The 23,799-nt window shown below is 39.9% G+C and overlaps 1 protein-coding gene across 1 annotated transcript in view; it reads right to left on the bottom strand.

The window, feature by feature from the left end:
* ZNF292 (zinc finger protein 292) overlaps positions 1-7,953 on the bottom strand; it is a 50,564-nt gene extending 42,611 nt beyond the window's left edge. The window contains exon 1 of the mRNA XM_057380713.1: positions 7,748-7,953. Coding sequence (XP_057236696.1) covers positions 7,748-7,909 — 162 coding nt within the window. The 5' untranslated portion in view covers positions 7,910-7,953. The remainder of the gene's footprint in view (positions 1-7,747) is intronic.
* Positions 7,954-23,799: the final 15,846 nt, after the last annotated feature.

Below are 23,799 nucleotides of genomic sequence, written 5' to 3'. Positions count from 1 at the left end.
AAAATAGGCTCATATATGTGAATTTGAAATATTTTCTTTGCCTTATATGACACTTTAGGTAATGTACCACACAAAAGAAACAATATGCTGATGTCTCATAACTGTTCTAGCTTGATTATTAACTAAAGGAAGCTTCATGTAGAAACAATCTACAACATACAGTATGTCTGCAATAAGCCCAGAGTACAAGAAAATTATAATGTTTAAATGGCAGAGTAAATGGAAAAGGCCAGATGAAACTCCCTGATTCTTACTCACAATGGAAGSAAAGATCCCCCAAGAGAGCACTTTTTTTTGCTGCCTTCCCTCAAGRCATGTGGTTTATGAAGCATTCATTCTCTACCAAAATAATAATTACAAAAAACCTAAAATATACAGAAAATGAACTGAACATTTAAATAGATATCTCATGTCCTTACCATGAAAGTGAGACATACACTGCAAATATATTGATAGAATGAGATGCCTTACTGAACGTTAATATTAACATATATACACACTCCTTTTACAGCCCTGCACAATGCTTTCTACAATCAATACTTCATGTTTTTTAAACAGCGAATCTTCAATAATTGCAGTTTCAGAAATCAACCCAGATGTTATTGATACACATTGCTCAAACGTGGGGAATAAAGATGAGATTTGTGGGAAAAGGTAAAGGCAGGAATGTATGTGTCAGTACAGAAAGTACCTATCCATTTAGTTATGCCAGTAGAGATGTGCAGCTACTACTTACAGCCAACTACTACAAGTAAACTGAAATCTACAGGGAGCTCTTCAGAGGTTTTTTTAAATAGATGAAGGATATGCAAAGCAGAATGCTCTTAGTCTTTGAATGAACAACAAGAACCGATGATATTATGCGGAATTGTATCCACATCATAACATGCAAGTATAAACTTTTCACTAGAAATGTTTCTTAGGGAAATGATGGTTTGTTGATAGAAGGGGCTTTTTAAACTTCAGTAAAAGCATCAAGTAACTTCAACTCAGAAAAACATGTGCATCAGGGTAACTGAAACTAAGTACCTATTCGCTGAACTTCAATGGAAAGGTGAGCTTTTGTAAACATGCTTAAGTTTTATTAATTATKATCCCTCCATCTACATTTTGTCATTTTCTTAACTACCTTAATTTGTTACACTTCAAAGAACTATTACTCTTCTCTTGAATATTTGGACTCAGAGTAAGAAATAGTATGTTTTAATATATAAATCATAAGTCTTAGGTAGACTGTCACRTTCTTACCAAATTCTTACTAGATTGCTACCTTCCCTGCAGATAAGGACTTCAAAAATCCCATCCACTCCAAGGATACAGCAACAAAGCAAAAAAGAAAAGGTAAAAGTAAGAAAAATTTAAGATCAAGAACTTGAAAAACTGTTCTTACAAGTAAAAAGTTGAAAAGAACTGAAAATAGCATTGAAAAGCTAAGAGGTACTTTCAACAGAAAGATAATATGCTACTTTTCATACCTACATAGGATAGAATAAATCACAATTGTCCTAAGCTGTAACAAGATTTGAAGTTATACTGCAAGGGTGGGGGGAAGAAATTATTGAAGGCAAAGATAACAATGAGAATGCGTTATGGAGGGATTTTTTTTTTTAAATCTTTTTAATGGGTATTTCTGAGAACAGACTAAAACAGCATGTAGCCATAGCCTACCAATAATCAGTGCTGCTTTGGAATCACAGTCTACCTGGCTTACTTCAATACAGGAAATTTATTAAAAAAACCTTACAGTACAGATCTCAGAAGTTCTAATGGAGACCACCTCCAATCTGGTATGATGCTGAGGCTTGATRCCATTATTGAGACAAGGATTAGAAYATTTATGCTCATTGGTTAKATTTACCCTAAACAGTGAGGGTGTTTTCTTCTAAATATTTTTCATACAGATTTTATCCAGATACRTACACATACTGCTTCATTTGAAAGCACAACAATTTCCCTGACTCCACGTAGTTTAGCTTAAAAAAACCCAAAAAATAACCCAGGCAGTTTGGCTTCTATCCCCCACCCCAGTCAAAGAGATAACGTGACTGTTTGACATGGCAGGTCTTACAGTGACGAAGTAGCACAAAAATGCCTGAGGCAGCTGAAAGTCTGCATGACATGACACAGTGGTGACAGGTGTTTCTCTTCATGCACTTGGGAATCTGTGTGGTGTACTATATTTTAGCAGATTCCTTGCGATTTCTAGCAGCTGTACATCTTTCCCTAAGTAGCAGAACATCTGGAGGTCACAGGTATGAAATTAAAATTCGAAGCATTAGAAGTTATGATGGGAATCTTGGACTCATGGTAATGTGTTTAGAAAAAAAAAAGGAACTGTGAGACCAAAAGCAACACAGAATGATAGAAGCAAATGTGCAAAGACAGAAACATCGTAGGAGAAACTTTGAAGTGTTACCTCAGTGYAAAAATTGCTCAGTGAACTCAACAGAAAACACTCTTTACTTAAAGAAGCTATAGAATTCATGCATACTCAAAAGAAGAGACACAGTTGGTTAGACAGGGAATAATTGAACAGAAAGCTCAAAAATATCCATTTTACYAATAATTACATTCCACCAGTTTGTGCCTGTATTACATAAACATCACTGTCAGCTGTTTAGTCAAACAAAATCTAAAGGGAACATCTACCTATACACTCRGTGAAGAGTTTGATGAAAGTTGTCTGGAGTAAGAAACTAGGTGCCGTATTAAAAAAAGAGGAAATGCCTTCTATTAAAAGTGCACCTGACATTCTGCTGGTGGTGTGTCTCACCATCAGTGAACACTAATCTTATGGTCACATCACAACTGCAGGTGTTTGATGAAATAGCAAAAAACATCCTTCAAAGGCAGTTGAGGTCTTTATACACAGAATTACTCTTGGCAAGGGATCATACTCTTAACCCCTGCAGGAAAAAAATAAAGCAACCTACAGAAACACTTCCTTGCCATTGGATTAAGAGAGACTCTAGGTTTGGATAAATCCAGAACATGCATGAAAAAGGTTTAATAAAGGCTTTATTTCAAATTTTATGGATAGAACTGAAGATTATTTCTGTCATCTTGGGTCTGAAGAGGAACTTGAAAATACAGAGACTACAACTGAGGTTGCCTAAATGACAGTTGAAGATGGTGACWGCACCAGAAAGTCTGTAAGGTATAAAAACTGAATGCCAATTACAGTACAATTAACAGGACAATTTGTAAGAGAGAACATAAAACTAATCTCCAAYAGAAACAAAAAATCAGCAAAAACTTGTACTATATACAGTGATTACAAGTATGCAATAATAAAGAACAGCTTTATGCAGAGATATGAAGGTCTGTTTTTAGGAGGGACATCCTARATTATATATTCCCCAATAATACCAAGATCTACTCCAGCATGACAGCACACCCCAAAAAAATAGGGTAGGACCTTAAGGTCCTAATACTTCATTAGAATCTCAATGCACAGCAAAAAACCAGTTTGAAATAATAGGAACAATGTAGCCAGAGGAGTTAAAAAAAAAGGTTTCTTTAGAAGTTTTGGCGTTTCTTTTAYAATGCCCAAAAATTTTCATTCTCCSCCCTSCCCAATTTYRCATCAGCATTACATTTTTTCTGCTAGCATTGGGAAGATTCTATGTTACTACTGGGTAAACTACCTACACTAGAAGGATATTAATATGCCTACTAACAGCTAAGCACACTTTTAAGACACTTTAACATGGGATCTTTCTCATAACAGGCAGACATGACAAGATAATCAAGAAAAGAACCAAAWGTGCAGCAAAATCATTGAGGAAAAGTTTCTTATGCTTATAATAAACACCACCTGATGTTGACAATTTATATATTAGCAGAGCAAATCTAACCAAACCTTACAGTTTTGGAGAATTTGTACCACAAAGTACAGCAGGAGAGAAAAAAAAACAGCCTTTAGAAGCAGATTCAGGAAAGAGATGAAGTGTCAAAATAACAAAGGAGGGAAGACTCAAAGATAAAACACGTCAACTACAAAAAAAACAGTCAGAAGAGGTAGAAGTGCCATAAAGATTTCACATCTAGCTAGTGACAAAAGAAAATTTGTTACCAGCCTGCAATCTGGTACAGAGAAAAAAAAAAAAGGGTACACTGGGTAATGAGGATTGGAAGAGAACACATCCCATAGTGAGGAGCCCTGATACACCCACCAGCAGCACATTCATGCAGCTCTCAAGCAAAAAACCCCAAACAATTYCAACTGAATATAAACAACTGGTCACATTTAAGAGTCAAGTCTGAAAATAATCTAATCAGCCACCACACAGTSACAAGAACAGCAATCTTCTCTGGACCATTCTGAATTCTTGCAAAATTTACACTTCCAATTTTTAGTCACTACAGCTGAAGATACTTGTTTTGTCTGCCACAGTCTGCACACATATAGTTTGTGACAACATAACCGTTTGTCAAGGATTTGCTAATTACCAAATTGCAACAGAAGAGCACAAATTGCAATTAAAAAATCATTTTACATATATCCRTACTCGTGTGAATTCCACTTGATAACAATAAAAATAATGCTCTCTATTTCATACTGACAATGGAGAACACMGCTACAATCACACAAATCTGGTACAGGATTAAGGTCCATTCTATAATCCCCTTAAAATTTAAGAATAATTGCATCATTTTACAGAGCAATCAGCAGTAACACACAAAAATATTTATAGCTAATGAAATGCTGCATATAAAATACATCAAAGTAAACTTTTTTCTTACAAGAGAAGAAAACAGATCTATAACATTTTCTGAAAGTACAAGGGGTCTTGTTTTTCTGTGTTTTTAACAGTTCTTCTACACTGTTGGGTTATAAACAATAAAATATTTCAAAKAGAGATTTTTCAAAACCAGATAAAGGATTTGGCTGTACCACTCCCACTTCACTTAATAAGCACAGAACACTTAAATCCTTTGCCTTTGAACCTAAGGATCTTTCCATGCTCTACTGCACATTCTTTAGCTTCCACCAGTTTGAATATATGCTTATTTCTCAAACACTGTTACCCACTTCATTAAAAATAAAAAAAAAAAGTTAATTTATGACAAGCTAGGTGGTTGCTGGGCTCCAGTGTGATTACTTGGCAAAACAAAACAAGGGCACCAGACCTGCCAAGATCTGTGCAGATCACCTATAAACTAAGCATGAAAAAAAAATGCAGGTGAAATCATACTGAGAAAAATACTACAGCATTTCTTCAGTACTGAGCTTCTAGACCTAAGATACAAATAAGTGACATATATTCAATTTAGATGTAAGTCTGAGTTTCGTATATTTGACCAAAACATTCTTTCATGCATGTATTTTCAAAAACTTTATTCTAGAAATCATGGCAGATGCCTTTAAACTGTTMCTTAAAAGACTTCTAGATGGCTTTTACATTACATCATTTTTTTACAACCTRTGTCATGCAGTACAAACTAAGTAGCTAAGCCCACTACCTGAATTATGAATACTATTTTGTGTTAGCCCAAACAAAGGATTRAAACTGCAGAAGAGACTGGATAAGTATTCTGGCACCACAAGCACAGGCAAACAGATTTTTAGAAATGYCTGCTGAACCAGTACAAAAATAGTTGCCCAACAACAGCACTTTTTAATACATTAGGCACCTGTTTTAGACCTCAGTTTAAAAAYTGAAAAGCAGGAACTTTCAACATTGAATGGCACGTCTGAACCCTCAGTGTTACACACATCAGCCTTCAGCCTGYAAAAACAGATACGGCTGTACTACAAACCTTGGTGTGGAAGGAACAGTAACTCATCCAAGGATAGCGTGATTTCCATCTAAGTCAGTTTGTATACAACTGATTTGTTCAATGAGACTTTTACAAGGTTAAGAAAATTAGCAAATTTGGGCTTTACAACAGACTTTTGTTACAGTCATTAAMGTAACAAGAAAAATCCTTGTTAAACTTTAAATCAATCAACTCTTGAAGCCACTCGCTAAGAACACGTAACCATAATTTCAGTGACAGATCTGCTTTAGACATCAGTAATCTACTCTGTACATGTCAAGGATGGTRTCTTCATTCCCACCTACCCAACACTACTTTAGTTCAATGAACAGCTCATTCACAAAATGATACGGAGCCAGGAAAGGCAGATTTCCACCTCTCAGTAGATGAAGTTAAGAAAGTAGGCACAAACATAAAACACACTGAGAACACATCTGAACCAACATAAACCAATCTTTCTGCGTATAAACCAAAGCTTTTGTGCATCTACATTGGACATTCTAACCAAGCACAATGTAATAAATTTTGATCAGAGGAAAACAGCCTGATTTACGAATTGCGTATACATGAAAGAAAATAATTATATGCTTAAAGTATTTGATGGTGAATCTTCCTGGTTAGTAGMAAGTAGAGCCCAGTATAATCCAGAAGTGACAGACGCCAAATTAGCATGCTACAATGGCTACCAAGAATGAACTCTTCAAGAAACCAGATAAAAAAATCATAAATAAAACACATTTCAAACTATGAGAATTCATTCTCATTCCACCTTTTAACAATTTACCTGACCATCCATGATTGGGTAACAGTAATGTGTAAACAAACACTATCACTCTTATCAAACAGACTATTAAACACAGTAAAGCTACCAAGTAGTGGTTTTTGTGGCCTAAAATATTTGAGAACTTGTTTTATTCATTGGGATGCACCTAATGCTATCCAAGAAAGGATACCTAAGAGAAATCAGGGCCAGTATAGACATAGATATGACTAAAATGGAGCAGTCTGCTTTTTTAGCAGTCTGTGGAGCTAGCACCACAAAGTTTTTTAAGGAAGGGATACTCAGCAGGGTCACTAGCACAGAACAAACACCTGCAAACAAACCGCGCCTCAGGACCAASCTAACCTCCGAGAAGCAGGCCTTTTCCCGACGGCAGAATAATTGCACACAATGGTGCTTCAAACAGAGCCGGCTCGGAAGCCCTCTCCCGAGGTGGGACTGCGCTCCCTTGACAGGGCGAGAAAACGGGGAGCAGCACCGCAGACCTACAAACCTGCTACCACCACTAGCCACTTAGTATAGTCCACCACCACACTACCACCTYCTCCTTCCCAGGATGGCAGAAACTCCGCTATCCCTCCAGGGTAYGAGATAGGGAAGGGAGCGGTGGGARGAAAGGGGCATAGAGCAGGAGCCCCGCACCGAGGGACCCGGGACGGACTATCCAGCTTCTGCCCGGCCCCTCGGCGGAGCAGCGGAGCCCCCACCTGCCGGACCGCCGCCTCCCTCCCTTCGCCCCCAAGGGAGGAGGGGTGTCGGAGGGACGAGGGGGGGGCCCCGGTCCGTCACCGCCAGGAACAAAGGGCCCTTCGATAAGCCGAGCCGCAGAGCACAACAAAGGGGCCTGGAGACCGCGAGAACCGGGGCGGGGGGAGGCGAGGCGGGGGATGGGGATTACGGGCCGGGTCGGAACGACAGCGGGCGCGGGGGCCGCTCCACCTCAGCCCACAACGAGCGGCAGCGGCGGCGGCGTCGATCGCCCGGCCCGGTCCCGAGCACCGAGTCCCCGCTCCCCTTCTCCCGGGCCGCCCGCCGCACCGGGCCGACGGCTGCGGGTTCCCCGCGGCGGGGGCGGCGCTGGTGCCGCCCGGCCCCCGCGCTCCGGCCCGGCCGAGCTCATACACACCCCGCGGGGGAGGGGAAGGAGCGGGCGGGGGCAGGGCACGGGAGGAAGGGAAGGGAAAAGGGAAGAGGCGGCCTGACCTGACAGAGCTGCTTGCAGTACTCGGTGGCCGCCTGCACGGCCGGCTCGCGGCTCTCCCGCAGCCCGGTCTCCAACTCCAGCAGCCGCTCCCGCAGGCGCCTCAGCTCCAGGAGGTCGCCGCCCGGGCCGCCGCTCTCCCGCTCGGCCTCTTCGTCCGCCATCTTCGCACCCCGCTCCGTCGCGTACGCAGCCCCCCCGCCCCCCTTTCCTCCCTCCCTGCCTCCCTCGGCTCCCCCCGCTCCGCTCCCGGGTCACGTGATTACACAATGCCACGTTCCAGGGACGGGGGGTCACGTGCGGAGGAGATGGAGACGCGCGGGAGCGCGCGGCGCGCGCGCGCGCGCACCGCCCGCCGTCCCCCCGCGGCGCAAAGGACCGGGGCTGGGAGGGGGCGGGGCCTCCGCGCTCACGTGACGCGACGCCACGCGCGCCGGGGCGCGCCCCCGCGCGGCCACGTGACGGGGTCCTCCCCCGCCCGCGCGGCGACGCGTTTTGGCGGCAAAACGGCCACAAATGGCGGCGGCCCTTGGGGGCGTGAGGGCGGGCCCGGCTGGGCAGTTTCTGCCGCTGTCCGTCGAGTTCACAATCACGGGATCAGTTGGGTTGGAAAAGACCTCTCGGATCGTCGAGTSCAAGGTGTGTCTCAACACCACCACGTCAACTCGACCATGACACTGAGGGCCACATCCAGGCTTCCACCTGAGAGCACCACGTGGCATGAGCCASTGCCGAGCCAGCCATGGCCAACACCACTGAAGTTTTATGGAGTGTTGATTATCTCACCTTTCTTCCTCTGAAGGAAGTGYTGGCCTCAAGGATGCCACTGAGTTTCTTCGTCATGCCTAGATTGTCCTGCTTTTAATGTAATTGGGAATGGGAAATGCAGCTTGGCTTTTCAAGTGAAGCAGTTGAGATGTGGAGGTTCTGAAGGTCTTCGTTGCCCTTGCAGTCTGATGCTGGGTCAAGCACCTTCTCACTCACTGGTGATGTCCTCGCAACAGTGTAAAGCTCCAGTGATGGACGTTGGCCTTCCCTTCAAATACTAAAGAATCTGAGGAGACTCCTTCGTCTGTCACAGGTGTTAAAAATACTGGAGATGGGCATTGATCCTGATGAAAAGGAAAACGGCTCTGACAGACACTGAATTGGCATGGATACATGTTTTGCAGTCTTCTAGGCTGCACGGGTTGATGCTGGTTGATGGCTTCACACACTTCTCATTGCCAATGCTCACTGAGGAAGAGACGAGGAAATGTGTTACTGCARTGAGAGCCCTGCCTGAACTGAACGGGATCGTTTCCCATAGCTAGCAAGCACTGAGACAAACTGTCTTAAACTGGGATTTCCCATTATCTGAAAAATGAGTAACACTGGTACTTTGCACAAACTTAAATTGGTTGTAACGGTCTTTTGACTGGAAAAGCAGACCAGTAAATATGCCTTTCAGTCTTGCTCTGACCCAGGTTTAACTCAATATTCCATACCCTCTACCTTATCTTGTATGACCATTGGATCAATTTGATGTTCATGTTCTCTTTTTTTTTGTCATGAAGGACAAGTGACATTACCTACTTCTTGCATACAGTTGAAAGCTGAGGTTTGTGGTGAAATGAACACTAAATCAGAGCTGGAAGAGATGAGGTTCCTCCAGGATTGCAGAAATGTTAGTCAGCAAGTGTAGACATTCATGGTGATAGCACTAATTATGCAACTTTTTGGAGACAGGCCTGGGAATCTGGTCAAAAAATTACCACATTTTGGGTCCTAGCAATGAACCCAAAGTGGTATGTTTCTAGCTTTTCATACGAGCGTCCAAGTAGATATCTTGTGATTTGTGAGCCTGAAACCTTTTCAGTTTCTTGACTTTTATTGCATGGGAAATCCAATCAATTACAAGCAGAGGAGAAAACTTTCARCTTTTCCATTTAAGGCTTAATGTAGTACAAGGAAAGTCTGTTTGGTTTGCAAACCAAACTTGCTACCAAACTGTCTGTAACACCAGTACTAATCAGTCATGTGAGTGCTAGAAACAATGGCATGAAGACTTATTTATTCTTTCTCAATCACTTAGTACATATGCCTTCTAAATGGATACTAAAATGCCTTCTTCTCTGGAWAGCTCTRTCCTATACTGTGCTGTTTGCAATTRTTKTCACTTAAGGGTACACCACAATAGCCAATTTTGTAGTCTGCACTTGTTTTAGCTTGCTATATTGTTTCTGCCTTGACCAGAGGGTTTTCTGAACYGAGCCCAGGCCAGGAAGGAAGCAGAGAGGTGGAGTATGGGTTTCTCACTCATGACAAAGGTTAGCACTTAGAGAGGGAGGAGTAAGTGTAGTTTGTTTTGTTCTCATCAGGGTCAAGCAGAAAGTAGTTTGTCCTTCAATTGTGCCACCTTGAAGAAGACTTACACTTAAGCCTCGAGGGGCCTTGTGTAAGGGAGGATTCCTGCCTTTAATAATGACTCACCRGCAATTAATACTAAACGTATATCTAAGAGACAAGAAATATTTAGTAAGTAGAAGGAATGACCACAAACAGTGGTGAATAATAAAGAAGTTATTTTTTTTCTTTTTTGCCAACAGTGAGAATATGTTGAGAGCGACTGAGTCGAGCATGACAGTGGCCTGAGAAAGAGGAAAATAATAAACAACTAGAAGGCCATGTTATTCAACTTGTGTTTGAATCCTGACAGAAACTACCCTGTGGTAGATAGAGCTCATGGAAGAGAAGAACTGGTGCTTGATGGTGACGGGAGAAAGAGATTGTGCAGGGAAGAGGTTCTTTTCAGATATGTTTTCTTCATGGACGTGTGGGGCAGACTATGTGACAGTGGAAGGATGTGAATATAAGAGAGAGGAGGCTTACATTGCAGTGTAAATATAGCCAAGTAACCTGCTTGGTGTTCAAATGGAAAATACAGYGAAGAAAGAAGCAGGTGAAGATGTGTGTGTGGAGGAGGACAATGAATCCCATGATGGGTAAAAAAAATGAACCCAGCCAAAACAGTCCAAGTAACAAAGAGGGTGGAGATGATAAGAAAGAAGAAAAAAAAGGATGGAAGACTGAAAGGGGGAAGATCTGACTTTTACACCAGTTCAAAGACACMGTTTTTTTAAGGAGAAATTGAAAGGCTTGTTACTTGGGTGTGCTAGAAAGAAAGATTTACAATAAGGGCTTGTAGCAGTAAGGATTCCTCATCATCAAAAATTTCTTGGGGGTTCAAATGCACTCTTCCATGTTCTCTTATTCTTGCCACTTCCTTGACTGAGTCATTGTTTCCACAGTGCGGTGTTCTCCTAGCTCCATACTTTCATTCTCATGTCTCAGATAAACCTGTCATTTAGTGGAGGCACATCAGATACGCTATGTTTTGGGATGCAGAGCCTCGTTAGAATTGCATAGGAGATAAAGGAGTCTTCATGACCTAAACTCTTCCATATGTGGGTTTTTTACTTATCAATTACTTGAAATAGCTTTGAAAATTGAAAAAAATTGTATCCCACTATTTGGTTTTAGATGCTGGAAGAGGGAAATAGAGCAAATAGCAAGAGAAGTATCAGAAGTTAGGATAACAGCAAGGGAGAGGATTGGAATAGTGATGACAGTGTGGCTTAGGTTGTATGTGGCTGATAGTTRGAAGGTGGGCTAACTCTTCCAGGGAGAATGCTGTGTTAGGAGGAAACAACTGTGATATTTGTATATCATTGGAGCCCTGGCAACAAAACTAGAACTTTTAGATATAACAGAAGATATGACAGAATAAAAATTGGGACAGGATCACRCAAATATTAAAACATGGTGTTCGGGAAGCAAAGGGGATTAATGGAGGGTTAGAATTTGCAGTGTGATGGTAAAGAAACAAACACGATAGATAAAGTAGAAGTTGTTTTTGAGACAGTGTTGGGAAAATGTGTCCAAGAGCTTCTTTTAGAGAGCATGAAGATGATGTACTGAAGATGTTTGSCTTGAAGCTTGGAGAGAAATAGTTTTTGGGAGAATATTAGGAAAAATACTACTTGGAACAAAAGTAGGTTGATAACTAAGGGTCTTGATTTCAAAGGTCAAACTTTGAGAAATTAAGGGAATGAGCTGGTGATGATAAATGCATCTAGGTGGTTGAGGACTTCCATGTGGAAAAAGCTTGACATCTGCTAAAKCTCTCTGAAAAAACATATCTGTAATTCATATCTCAAACAAGAGCGACAGTCAGTCCCAGCTTGATAAATAGCCACTTCAGAAGGRTTGTTGGGAACAATCAAAAGCTTGAAAGGAATGGAACAAAATGATTACTTGAAAAATATTAAGAAGGGTAATAATAAAGTGAGAATTTTGAGAAGCTCAGCTTCCTTTACAAAGGAAATTAAAGCAGGGGCTAATGAGAAAGAAGATATGAAAACGAATGTTTCCACATTTGGGATGAAAGCAAAAAACCTATCACATACCCATCTGAAACATCAGAAGATCTTTATTCATCCAGAAGTTCCCATTAATGATGTAGGGGAAAAAATGAGCTGTAATAATGAAATGTGCTGATGATACGAAATAGTGAGACAATTTCAATATGAGAAGCATCAAGACTAGATGACCTTCAGAACCTTAATAACAGAATGGATTAATTTTAATAACACAACGTGCAAGGAGACTGATAGCAATACTTTCTGCTGAGGGAGAACCTCATTAGTTGGAAGTAACAGTGGATAGGAAATGCCCATTGTGTTAGTTGATGATGACCAACTCATAGATACAATCTTGCTGCAAAAAAAGTTACTAAAATCACATGACATGCCAGGTCAGCTATTTCCATTAGACAGTGTAGATAAAAATATTGGTCTCATCTCATCTGAAACGATTTATATGATTCTGGTCACTATTATTCAGAAAAAGATGAGATCGCACTGCAGGAGGTACAGAGAAGCACTCAAAGATCAGTAAAATGGAGAATCTGTTTCATGAGAGAAGAATAAAAATGGTTCATTTTGCTTATTGAAACAAAAGGTAAAAAGAAGTGTAATTTCAGTCTGGAAACAGTAAAAGTAAGCATTAGTTAGGGCAAAAGCTTTTCAAGCTGAAGGATGGTAGTGTGTACAGAAAAATGGCTTAACTGGTTACCRAATATTTTGAAACAGACATAGCAGTCATTTTAGACAATAAATAGTGCTATTTCTGAGGCATGTAAGTGTTCCTTCGCAAGGCTGCAAGAGAAACTTCAGGAAAATGGTAAAATGGTAGATCTGCACAAAGGGATCTAATMATGAAAATTAATTGCAAATAAAACATAAACTCCAAAAGGGGCAAGAAAATGAATCTTGYATAGTCATGTCTTTCTTAATGATATCACTGGCTTCTGTCAAGGCTGGGGCCACATTCACCTCTRTTCAAAATCACTAATGTAGGCCTATGTATTACTCAGTAATCAACATGACCTGTGTGTCTGACAGCAAGAAAAAAAAAGCTTGGTTTGTAGGTTGTCTTTGCATAAGCTGGGAGGAGAAATGGAGGAAGTTTTTACAATATCCATTTTCAGGTTGCAGAAAGGAGCAAATTAATGATGAAGGAGGACAGCACATTTGAAAATACAGCCTTGGTCATGGCTTCAGCTGTTTTTTCGAAAGGAAACCTTACAAAATATTTTCAGAGCTATCTTAGAAGCAAGGGAGTGGATATGTTCTCATTTTACATAATTTAATACAAACTGCAGTGCTAATACCTGTAATTAATGGTACCTTTCTACCTTTCCAATTGTGTTTTCTGTTTATCATTTTCCTTTGTTCACTTCCCAGTGCACACTGCCTAATTCCTCAATAGTTTTATTCTCATTGAGAGAATCTAGCAGAGTTCTAGCTATACTTTAAAAAAATTATTAAGAGAAAAAAAGGATGTCCTGAAAATTGATGTGTTTTCCCTTCATTGCMCTCTTTTCTTCATTCCCTTCCCCATTTGGCAAGATTTGGCTTTTCAATGAGGAAATTCCACAGAAACTTTTTTTTTTTTGGCGGTTGCTTTAATTTTGTGTTTAAGAACTGAATCTTTTTCATGAATGCAGAAGAAAGAGACTGGGATCAGGATAGGGCAGTTCTTGTGACCAAGTCAGGGAGGGACAGGAGAGAGTTTATTTAAAATAAAAATTTAATATCTTGCTAAGAGATAAAGGAAGAATTTACTTKTAGGTGTAAGGTCAGCTAAAAGAACGTTTTGTTTTTCATGTTGATCTGCATTCTGCATTCCTGACTCTTTGTGATTTAGCTGTTTTATAACCAATTTGTTACTTAGTAGTGACATGCAGCTCTTTGCTGTGATAAAGCATAAAACTGTGTCTTGAGAAAGTGTTTTACAGCAACACATTTATTCTAAAAAATAATTTTTAATTGAATTTTTCAGTAAATTAGTATTGAAAACCTTCGGTAAAATATAGATCCCTGTGTCAATAGAAGAAAAAAAATAGTACAGCCTGCAAATGACAGGAGAAGGTAGAGAATGGACTTTGAGAATGGATATTGTAAATATTCTGTAATCCCTTACCATTCTCTCACTGATGATGGACTATATATACTGCCTGTTGCAGCAATATTGATTGCAATCAGATGATAAAATCATTGCACAGAGAAAGAAACCACTGCAGTGAAAATGAAAAGATGGAAATTTAATGAATTCTTGATTAAAAAATGATTTCTTGGAATTAAATCCAAACTTCATTCTTCTAGCTAAGAGTTAGTCATGGGAATAACAAAATGCTGAAAAAATATATCCAGTGAAAAATGTGTTTCAAACTATGTATTTATCTTCAACAGCCATCCGTCCCACACTTTTCATCAACATTCCTTATGCTACAAATTTTCCTCACTCAGAGCCTTAGATTTACTTACAATTAATCCACTGGTATAGTGATGGAGATTCTTGCTGGAATGCATTAACTTCCTCCGTTAAATCCCCCCTCAGGCAAACCTCTTGAAAAATATTTCCTTTGTCTAGGACACACAGTTTATAGCTCCTTTCTTATAGTGAGATAGYAATTCTTTTGCAGTGATTTATTCATACTATTCAAATACAAAACCTGCATTAAATTATGTTGCATTAAAAGATGTGATACGCGCCTTACTTAGGCACCATTGTGTGAGGAAAAATGTGTGTTTGATCCCACATTTGCCTTGTTGCCCTTCTAGCCCATACTTACAGACACAATGAATCATTGCTGTGTGGACTTGCAGTTATGTAGCTATATTGAGTAACTTTTGGCTTACAGAGACCAAATAGACTTTCAAACTCACTGATGACCATGTACACCTTTAGTATTTTTATTATTCATGCCATGTTGTTGTGTGGCATTTCAAAAGAAGTAGACTCAGGGCTTCTGGAGGGAAGATTTCACAGCCTCTAARATAGCCTGTTTAAATGCTTCACAATCTGAACTGTTTGATTTGATTCATAATACTCGACTTAAATCCCTGCTGGAAATTCATCTCATCTTTGTTCTTCCTCTAGTTGTCACAGTGGAACAATAGCCACCAAATCTTTTATGGCAGCTTACTACATTTTTGAGTGCTACTATAATATCTCTCATTGAGCTCTTTATTTCTCAATTTACTGCCCCATTTCTGAGTCACATAAACCTCATTCCTTCAGCTTCCCTCACAGCTGATATTTCCTACTCTTCTTGCTGTCCTGTATCCCTCCACTGTGGATTGCAATTTTTATTTCTAGGAGCACACTGACCAGTGCCCAACCCCAGTTCTACACTTGCTGGGACTTTGCCAGATCTAAATGGAATGATTATTCTTTGTGTCTTCTATTATATTGTTGGCTCTAGTTTATTATCTCCCACATTGTTTTCTGCCTACACAGTCGTTTCCTATTCTATATTTATCTTTCTGCCCTTATTAGATTTCTCTTTACAAAATATTGTCTGGTTTGTATTTTGTCTGACTGATTTTAGGCTGATTCTTCAAAGCCCATTTTTAGTGCTATTTCCATCYTTCAAAGCACTTTGCCACTTCACCCAAGCTGATGTCACTGCCAGACTGTCTGTGCACTCACGTGTCATCACCCAGGCTGGCAATGSATGTGGGGTACAAAACTGTTCCCAGGATGATGTACTGTGGCACTCCTCCTGAGAAAGCTTCCCAGAATGACAACAAACCATCAATTRCTGCACTCTGAGAACATTTTTACGAATGTTGTGCACCTACTGGGGTACTACTTACCTCTGGAATGCGCTGACATGGCTTACTTAGTGAAATGCTGTRTGCAACAATGTCAAAAGCTTGTCATTGTCATGATGCATCATATCTGCTATTTGCACTTATTTGCTGAAGCAATTATCCTGTCAGAGAATGAGATTAACATCAATTGATACAATTCTTTTCATGACTAACACATTTCAACTGGTTTTTAATAATTATCATAATTTTCCAGGTATTTACAATTTTTTTTTATTTAATATTTTGTTCCATTTCACGGGACAAAAGGTTGACAATATAAAATGCTCTAAGTTCTCTATTCTCTCTTTTAAAAATAAGTATTGCATTTATATTTTCTAGGGTTTGAATCTTCCTCGCTTGCCATTATTTCTTGAAAATCATTATTAATGATGCAAACATTACTTCAGTTAATTCTCTGAACATKCATGGTTAATTTTGTCACAGCCCACTAACTTAACCACTTCTAACATTCCCCACCCTGTAAGTATCGTGAGATCATGAGTTGGACTCTCTAAGCTTGTACTTGACAATCCCAATACCCTTCTGCAATATGTGTACTTAGTGTCAAAAAATTGTTGTAATCAGCAARGCGTGTGTGCTTGTGTACACCCCTCTCAGCCAGCGTGTAAGTACATGATTAAATATCCCTGAAATCGCAGCGACTTGCGACATTACCGAAGTTAATGAGACTTCACACTGGCGGCTGCTCTGCAAACAAACTGCAGACTGCTCACTCGAGGACCTGGTGTGATCCTCTGCCCTGAATTGTGTTTGGATGTCTACTTGCTGTTGGATATCATCCTGGCTTGTTGGATATTCTCTCTATCTGCGCACCGGGATAATTGGGAAGGGTGTGTTGGTAGGGCGGGATCGCAGAGGTCACGGCTGGRTGTTGCGAGGTGTTAAATCCAGGGTGTGCTCCAGCCTGGCCTCAGGCACCGAATCCCGTCTGTGGCTGATGGTGTGAGCTCCACCCCGAGTAGGGAAACGTGCAGAGGAGCCTAACCTGCTGATCCTGAGCGCAGCAGCAATCCRGTGGCACCAGGATGTTGCTGTGTCTCCAGTGACAAGCCTTGCTTCTCTGCTGAACACAGTAATTCAGATGTGGCAGCACGCTGCTGTRTCTCTGCTTGCTTTGTGACTGAACTGGTGTGTGGGTATAGGGCCCACATGTCACAGCGGTGGATATCCYGGTGCCGTTTGGTGCCTGCAGACTGCCTCCAAATCCTCTGCTGATASCTGCCTTGGCCTTTTTAAACCTGCTTTCAGTACCTCGGTATCTCTCATGATGCTTTGACAAAAACTGTAGTGGTTGAAATTGGGAATAGATCGAGCAAATTTAGGTGGGCTGCTAAAAGGTGAGGTTTTAGCATATTGGGGCTTGCTGTGAGACTTATCTGGCCAAATGGAAGAATCGGAAGTGCAGCTGTACATGCCTATATCTGATATAAGATGGCTAGGTTCCTCTTATAACCAAGGAGAGTGGTGAATTTATTTTGGCCGGAGATAATTGTCAGAAATAGGTCTAAAAGTGCCTTTTCCTCCAATTTTGATTCTGAGGGAATCTGGAAAGTCAGTTCAGCTGTCTCTATGGCATTGCAGTTGCCTCTGCTTGATCAGGCAAATTTCAGGCTCATTCAAGTTAATTTTGCAGATTATGTGTAGCCATACCTTCAAAGATACATTCCAAATAATGAAAATATCAGTTCATATTCATGCATGTTTTTTTTCCTTTCTCTCATTTCACTTCCTCACTCTTTCCTCTGCATTCAATTTTATTTTGTTAGACTTTACTTTGCTAGACTGATGAATCACTTTCTCCTTGGTTAGTGCTTGCTCATTCCTCATTTGTAGCTGGCACTGAGCACAACTTTGTATGTAGGATTTGGTTGAGTGGGAAGGAAAGCATGTGCATAGGWTTCATATTTCTTCTTGGAAACATTTGCTAGACCACTGCCCAGATACTTGTGACCCAGCACTGGTTCACAGGCAGCAGGATAAGTAACTCCAAGATAAACTGATGRTAATCACAGAGGACCCTTTTGTACACCCCAGGAAACTGAACCCATCACTCACTACATTCCCTGTGTTGTCTGTTTGCACCGAGCAAGTCTGCAAATTGTGCTCTGAGGACTACTAATCATATATTTGTGAGTACTAATTCGTAGTTTCCTTAATATAGCTTTTTAAAGCATGCTGCTATGGATGTCAGTCTGAAAAAGTTCCCAAGAATGTTGCTTCCTCTGTTTCACTGCACATTAAAGCACCATTGGTGGAAGACATAAAGCAAACAGCCAGGAAACTGTTAAAACACAAAGATATTGGCACTGAGTTTTACTTTACTGACAGCTCACCCTGTCAGAGTGAACTGATTTCACACATGCAACCCTTTAAGCTAATAAATCAATGGTAAACTTGTGACCTTATTTGCTGTAATGAATCACTTCTATTGCCATGTTCTGCAGCATCTCAAACAGCAGCAAATCTGATTTCACTGGCCAGTGTGCTCTGCCTGATTCAGTGCTGCAGTGAAGCTCAGTTTAAATGAAAAATGTATGTTTCAGCTTGRCAAGTCATATCAACTGTTATCATTTGTTCCTTAGTCATACTTCACTTGGTAATATTTGGTCCTAGCCAATAGAAGTAACAAAGCTGTACTATCGTCTCTGAATTTCCCACTTAATATTTAGATATGGCTTTTAAAATGTTTTTAAAAACTACCAAAACAACTGTAAAAGATATTAGCAAGAAAAAAAAATACAGTCAATTAACAATTAACTGAAATGTTTTAATTAKCTTGCTAGCCAAAAGATCTGACTGCCTTCTTAGAGTAGTGTGTAGTGCACTCTCAGATATCAACATTGTTAAGCTCCAGCTGAAGGTTTGCTTTAAAGACTTCTTTGTGTGGCACTTGCCAGCGTTTTTTTGCCAGTCTKTGAGTATCTGCCTCTACCAAAGACTCTACAAGCTGAAGTACTTCAATACATATTTCTATGAATTCAAAATTTAACGATGTTGTTAAATGCATTTTGTGTTAGTCTGTGGACTTCTCTATGCCTGTCAGACTCTGGGTCCTGGCGAAGTTACTCCTACATGTGAAGAACTCTGGGAAGGTGGTTATGTTCCTGAAAGTCTGCTGCACTTGCAGCACCATCCTTTCAAAGGATGAGGTGCATTCCCTTCTCATTATTAAGCAAGCAGTGTGTTGTCTGTAGTTCTTATACTGTCTAGGAGCCCRTATCATGGATAAAAATAATTTGAATAAAAAGATACTCTTTGCTTCAGAGAATTTTCAAGCTAAATACCTCACTAAGACAAGAGATTACAAAGAGCACAGACAAAGAGAAAGAATCTAGGAGGCAATTAGCAGATAAGATCAATTCTCACTTTTCTCCCCTTTGTAACCTGCTGGATATGCCGTGGGAAGTTACAGAGAACTTCTACTTATAGCATGTCTCTCAGATTGTCTAACTGCACAAGAAAAAGCATGGTTATATTCATTCCAGCATATTAGACAAAAAATTAAAGATGCTTTGGACTGGATTAATCTAGTCCATTATGAGTATCTTAAAAAATGGATATGACTATCTAAGCCATCTTTCTTGGCCTGTCTATAAGCAGTGGAAAGTAACAAGCAATTGTAGGRCATCACCCATTTTATTCCATGATGAGAGCTAAGACAGAGTAGTTGAATGCCACCCTGAAAATGTCTATGTCTTTCAACTGACTGCCAGAGCATCCAGCAKGAACATTGGCCATAGGTACAGCAGRTGTTTAAAGKTGAGAGGATTTGAATCCCACTGTGGTAGCTTTTCTTCTTCTGTGCACTTGTGCAAGGGTAAAATATCAATAATCTACACTTCTAGTCAGCTTACTATTGAAGTGCATGCAGAMTGTTGCATGAATAAAGTGATTCCTGAGTGTTGAAGTGGGGAGTGATCTCCTGGAGCATTTCCTATTGTACTTCTCACTTCTGAAAAGAGGACGCACACACCATCTAGACCATCTGAACAGGAAACTTTATTCAGTCATTTCTCAGCTCTTTCATTTTGTAATCTAAACTTACCTAAAAAAATAGTATGGATCTCAAAATAATATAAAATAGCAGCTATTAAATTTTTACAGGTTTTCAGACTGCCTTCCCTGTCTTCTCCCTGCTCCCAAATTTACAGCTTAGACCTTTATAGTCTACTTAGATAGGCATTTAGCCTAAATTTGAGATGTAAATTTAATGGATTGCTTGCCCCTGAGGACAGCCATTGCTGGCAGTGAATGGCTACTGTTCCTCTGTGTGAGAATGGCTAAATTTCAACAACRTGGGAAATCAACTCTAAATATCCAGCTTTCAAAGCATCCTAAGATCTATTTTGAAGTATCATTATGTAAATGTAAGCCCTTTTTATTTCTGATAGACAACTGTATGGAGGTGGGCAATGCTGGCCCGCTTTACTTTCCAACATRGCATTAATTATAAAACTCTAACCCATTTTCCATGTGCTGAGTCACACCGATAGCCAAATACCATGTTGAATTTCCTGTGTTAGTTGCTCTGAAAGTCTCTGGCAAATGTGGAACAAATTCTGTGCACAGTTTCTCCAAAGGGCAGGTGTCTTGTGTGAAGGGATTGCTTGGACATGATGAGAAGAGACCTCTGTGAGTGTGGGAAATGACCTGCTGCTCTGTGTAGACCTAAGGCCTCATCTGAAAATTCTGSTGAAGCCCAGAGCATCAGTTTGACATCTGATGTCTTAAGAAAATTGGCCAAGTGGGTTGAACAGAAGGCATTTAGGGGAATCCCCCAAAGCCAGTATGCAATGGTGAGTTCTCCACAGTAGGGGACTGCTATCCACTTGCTCTCTGTGTGGGTTTCTTAGGTGCTGCTGCAATATGGAACCTGAGTGAATTTTTTATYCAGCCAGATTACCTGGCAGCCAGTTTTCTCTCTGCAGTGACAGTAGAGAGGATAACAGCAGCCTGGTAATGATCCTCTYGGTAATGTGATAGAAATAACCTGTTTTCTTCAGAAACCTTTTTTCCAGCTAAGTTTCTGTGTCAGTGCATTTTTTTTAATTATCAGCACTGTAGGCTACTTCTTACTGCTTGATGAATTTGATTGGAATTTGAGGAACCTGAGCATTTTTTCTGCTTCTGTTTGTAAAAAGCAAGAAATTGAGTTTCTATGAGATGTGAAAGTAATTAATAATATAAACTTCTAATAGAAGAAGTGATTCAGTGAGCATATGAAAGTATTCAGATTTGGCATTAGAAAATGATAATAGCTAATTGTCTGAACAATTATTACTGCATAAGATAATGAGAGTTGCTGAAATAGCTGGTTGTATAAATGAGACATCTTGCATTATTGATCAGGCTTCTTTGTTTTAGCTGCACTAGAGGCATATACATTTCACTTTTACATGACTATTTATCAGGTCTAAACCTCACATGCAATGATCCACTCATATGGTTTGGGTGGGGGGTGGTGTGGGGGTGTGTGGGTGTGTGTTTTGTGGATTTTTTCAAGAAAAAGAGATAAATGTAGAAATATGTTAAAAGTAAGGCAGCAGTATCTGACTCTCAAGGGCTACCCTTACAGGGCTCCCCTGGTGGTGCAGGAACATATTCATTAACATAATCTGTTTGATCAGTRGTCTCTATGTAGTCAGGTGTTTTACCTCTGTCTGATAATAAATTCATTAATAACAATTAACGTTTCAGGAGTCTAATAAACCTGGTTATTTTGACTCAGGAGTCAAAGTTATATATCACAGGAACAGRCCTTCCTGACTTTGTGATCTCATTGAGTCATCATATGAGGTGTAGATACTTTTATTAATTAAAAGTAGAGAAAAAGAATATTGAAATGCAATCCCTTAAGCCCTTGAGGTTAAACCTACACATCAATGACATTTTGTTTGCTGTTCCACGATGCTGTGAGGATTGTAATGTTATCTATTCTACGTTTGCTCAAAGRAATTGGATTTCAAATAAACCTATTCATAAAAGAAGCATGAAAACAGAAGTCATCATCCTATTAGTACTGTAARTTGCCTCATAATAAGCAAAGATTAAACATTTTGACCTTGAGAAGTTGCAGTAAGAAAGGAGAAAAAGTATATTTATTCCTTATAATATTTCTAATTTTCTTCAGYGGCACAGTTTTTATTTAGTTTGCAKGAAGTAATGTTTRTTGCACATATTTCTGAAGTGCCATAGTCTGTAATGTTAATTCCTTTAAAAACAAACAAAAARAAGTATTAGTGAAACCTCTTTACGCTATGGTTTTAGAATAGGAGAGGCTTTTCAGTCAATAATTTATGTGCAGTAAGTACTGAAAGCCTTACTATCTCAGAATAATCAATGTTTGGCTGAAGCKTGAGAACACTAATAGCTAATCTTAAAAGTCTTGATCCAGTGTCATTTGAAATAATGACAGAACCCCCATCAATTTTAAACAAAGGAGGCTGAGGCCAAGAAGTATTGCTTTGAGAGATAATTTTAGACAATCAGTTGAAAACATCTATAAAAGAACAGAAAATTTGACTTTCACTCTCTGCATAATACATTATGAAGTATTTCAGCAGACAGGAGCTCCTGATGGTGTGTATCTGTATTTTCTGTTGCCTTGGGGAGCCTTTTTTATGCATATATATGTGTATATGTAGATTTATACACACACACACACACACATGTGCACACACACATGTGCACACACACACATGTGCGCACACACACACACACATATGCACTGAGCTGGTGTTACTGTCTCTGGGAATAAACAGATGGTAGCTGAAAAAATTAGGAGCAAAGTGAGAAGTAGTGAAATACTGAAATACCTGCCTATCTTTTTTATTTATTTAACACTTAATTTACTTCTTTTGTTCCTTGAATACCTTGCAAACTTTTTCTCTCCAGGATATGCTCTCACTCATTCTGGTTGTTCTCCCTCCTCAGCAACTCTGATAATTTGCCTACATCGGTGCACAGCAACTTGTGGTATGTGGGAGCCTCTCTCCTCCTGGAGCAGCTGGAAGATAGCACAAGAMATGAAGGAAGTGACACCCAAAGTGTGTCACCCAAAGATAGTACCAGTGCTTCAGGACACCTTCTGGTGCAGGCTCACACTTGTGGGTGCTGTGTCAGCCTCTAGGGCAGGGATGGACAAAGATATCAAGGAAATATTTAAAGATTGCAAGGGAGAAGAGAAGAGAAGTTTCTGGCATTTGGTGAGCACTCCATTCTCTTGGAGGACTGCTCTCTTCTGATTTTGCATGAATGATGAGGGGTGGATTTTGGCTCCATTTGGGCAAAGTTCTGAAATGTAATTTAATTATTATTATGAAAAAAAAACCCTCCAGAATGCAACCTGCTTGTCCATCCAAGCAAAAAAAAAAAAAAAAAAAAAAAAAAAAAAAAAAAAAAACAAAACTCTCAAAACTTCATTTTAAAGGTTTTTTCTGCAGGGATTAGGAAGGCCAATCAGAAAGGCAGGGATGAACACAGCAGTAATTTAAAAAAAAAACCAAAAAGTTAGATGTGCTCTTTGCAGTCTTTTCTGCTGGGGTAAGGTATACCTTAAGGTAAGGGGTAAGATAATAGCAAACCTTGTACTGCCCTTATTAAAAATAGGCAGATTCTGTTTAATAGTGCTGATACGTAACCACACTTGTTTATTTGCAGAGTTGACTTATTTTTGAATAGAAGCATTTGTTTTCTGACGCAAGGGAGCCCTTCCCCAATCTTTTACTGCCAGTGCTGGGTGTCAGTGCTGAGTGGCAAAGCAGAAAATCTTTCCTCTCGCAGGGAAGAGGCAGCATCAGGAARCAGCCTGCAGATAAGCAGATATCACTAAG

This window comes from Malurus melanocephalus, unplaced genomic scaffold (genome assembly GCF_030028575.1).
Source record: "Malurus melanocephalus ecotype Western Australia unplaced genomic scaffold, MMel_1.1 scaffold_467, whole genome shotgun sequence".
In the NCBI taxonomy this organism is placed as follows: Eukaryota; Metazoa; Chordata; class Aves; order Passeriformes; family Maluridae; genus Malurus; species Malurus melanocephalus.
Note: the sequence above shows the minus strand (reverse complement) of the source record. Positions and strands in the feature narration are given on the sequence as shown.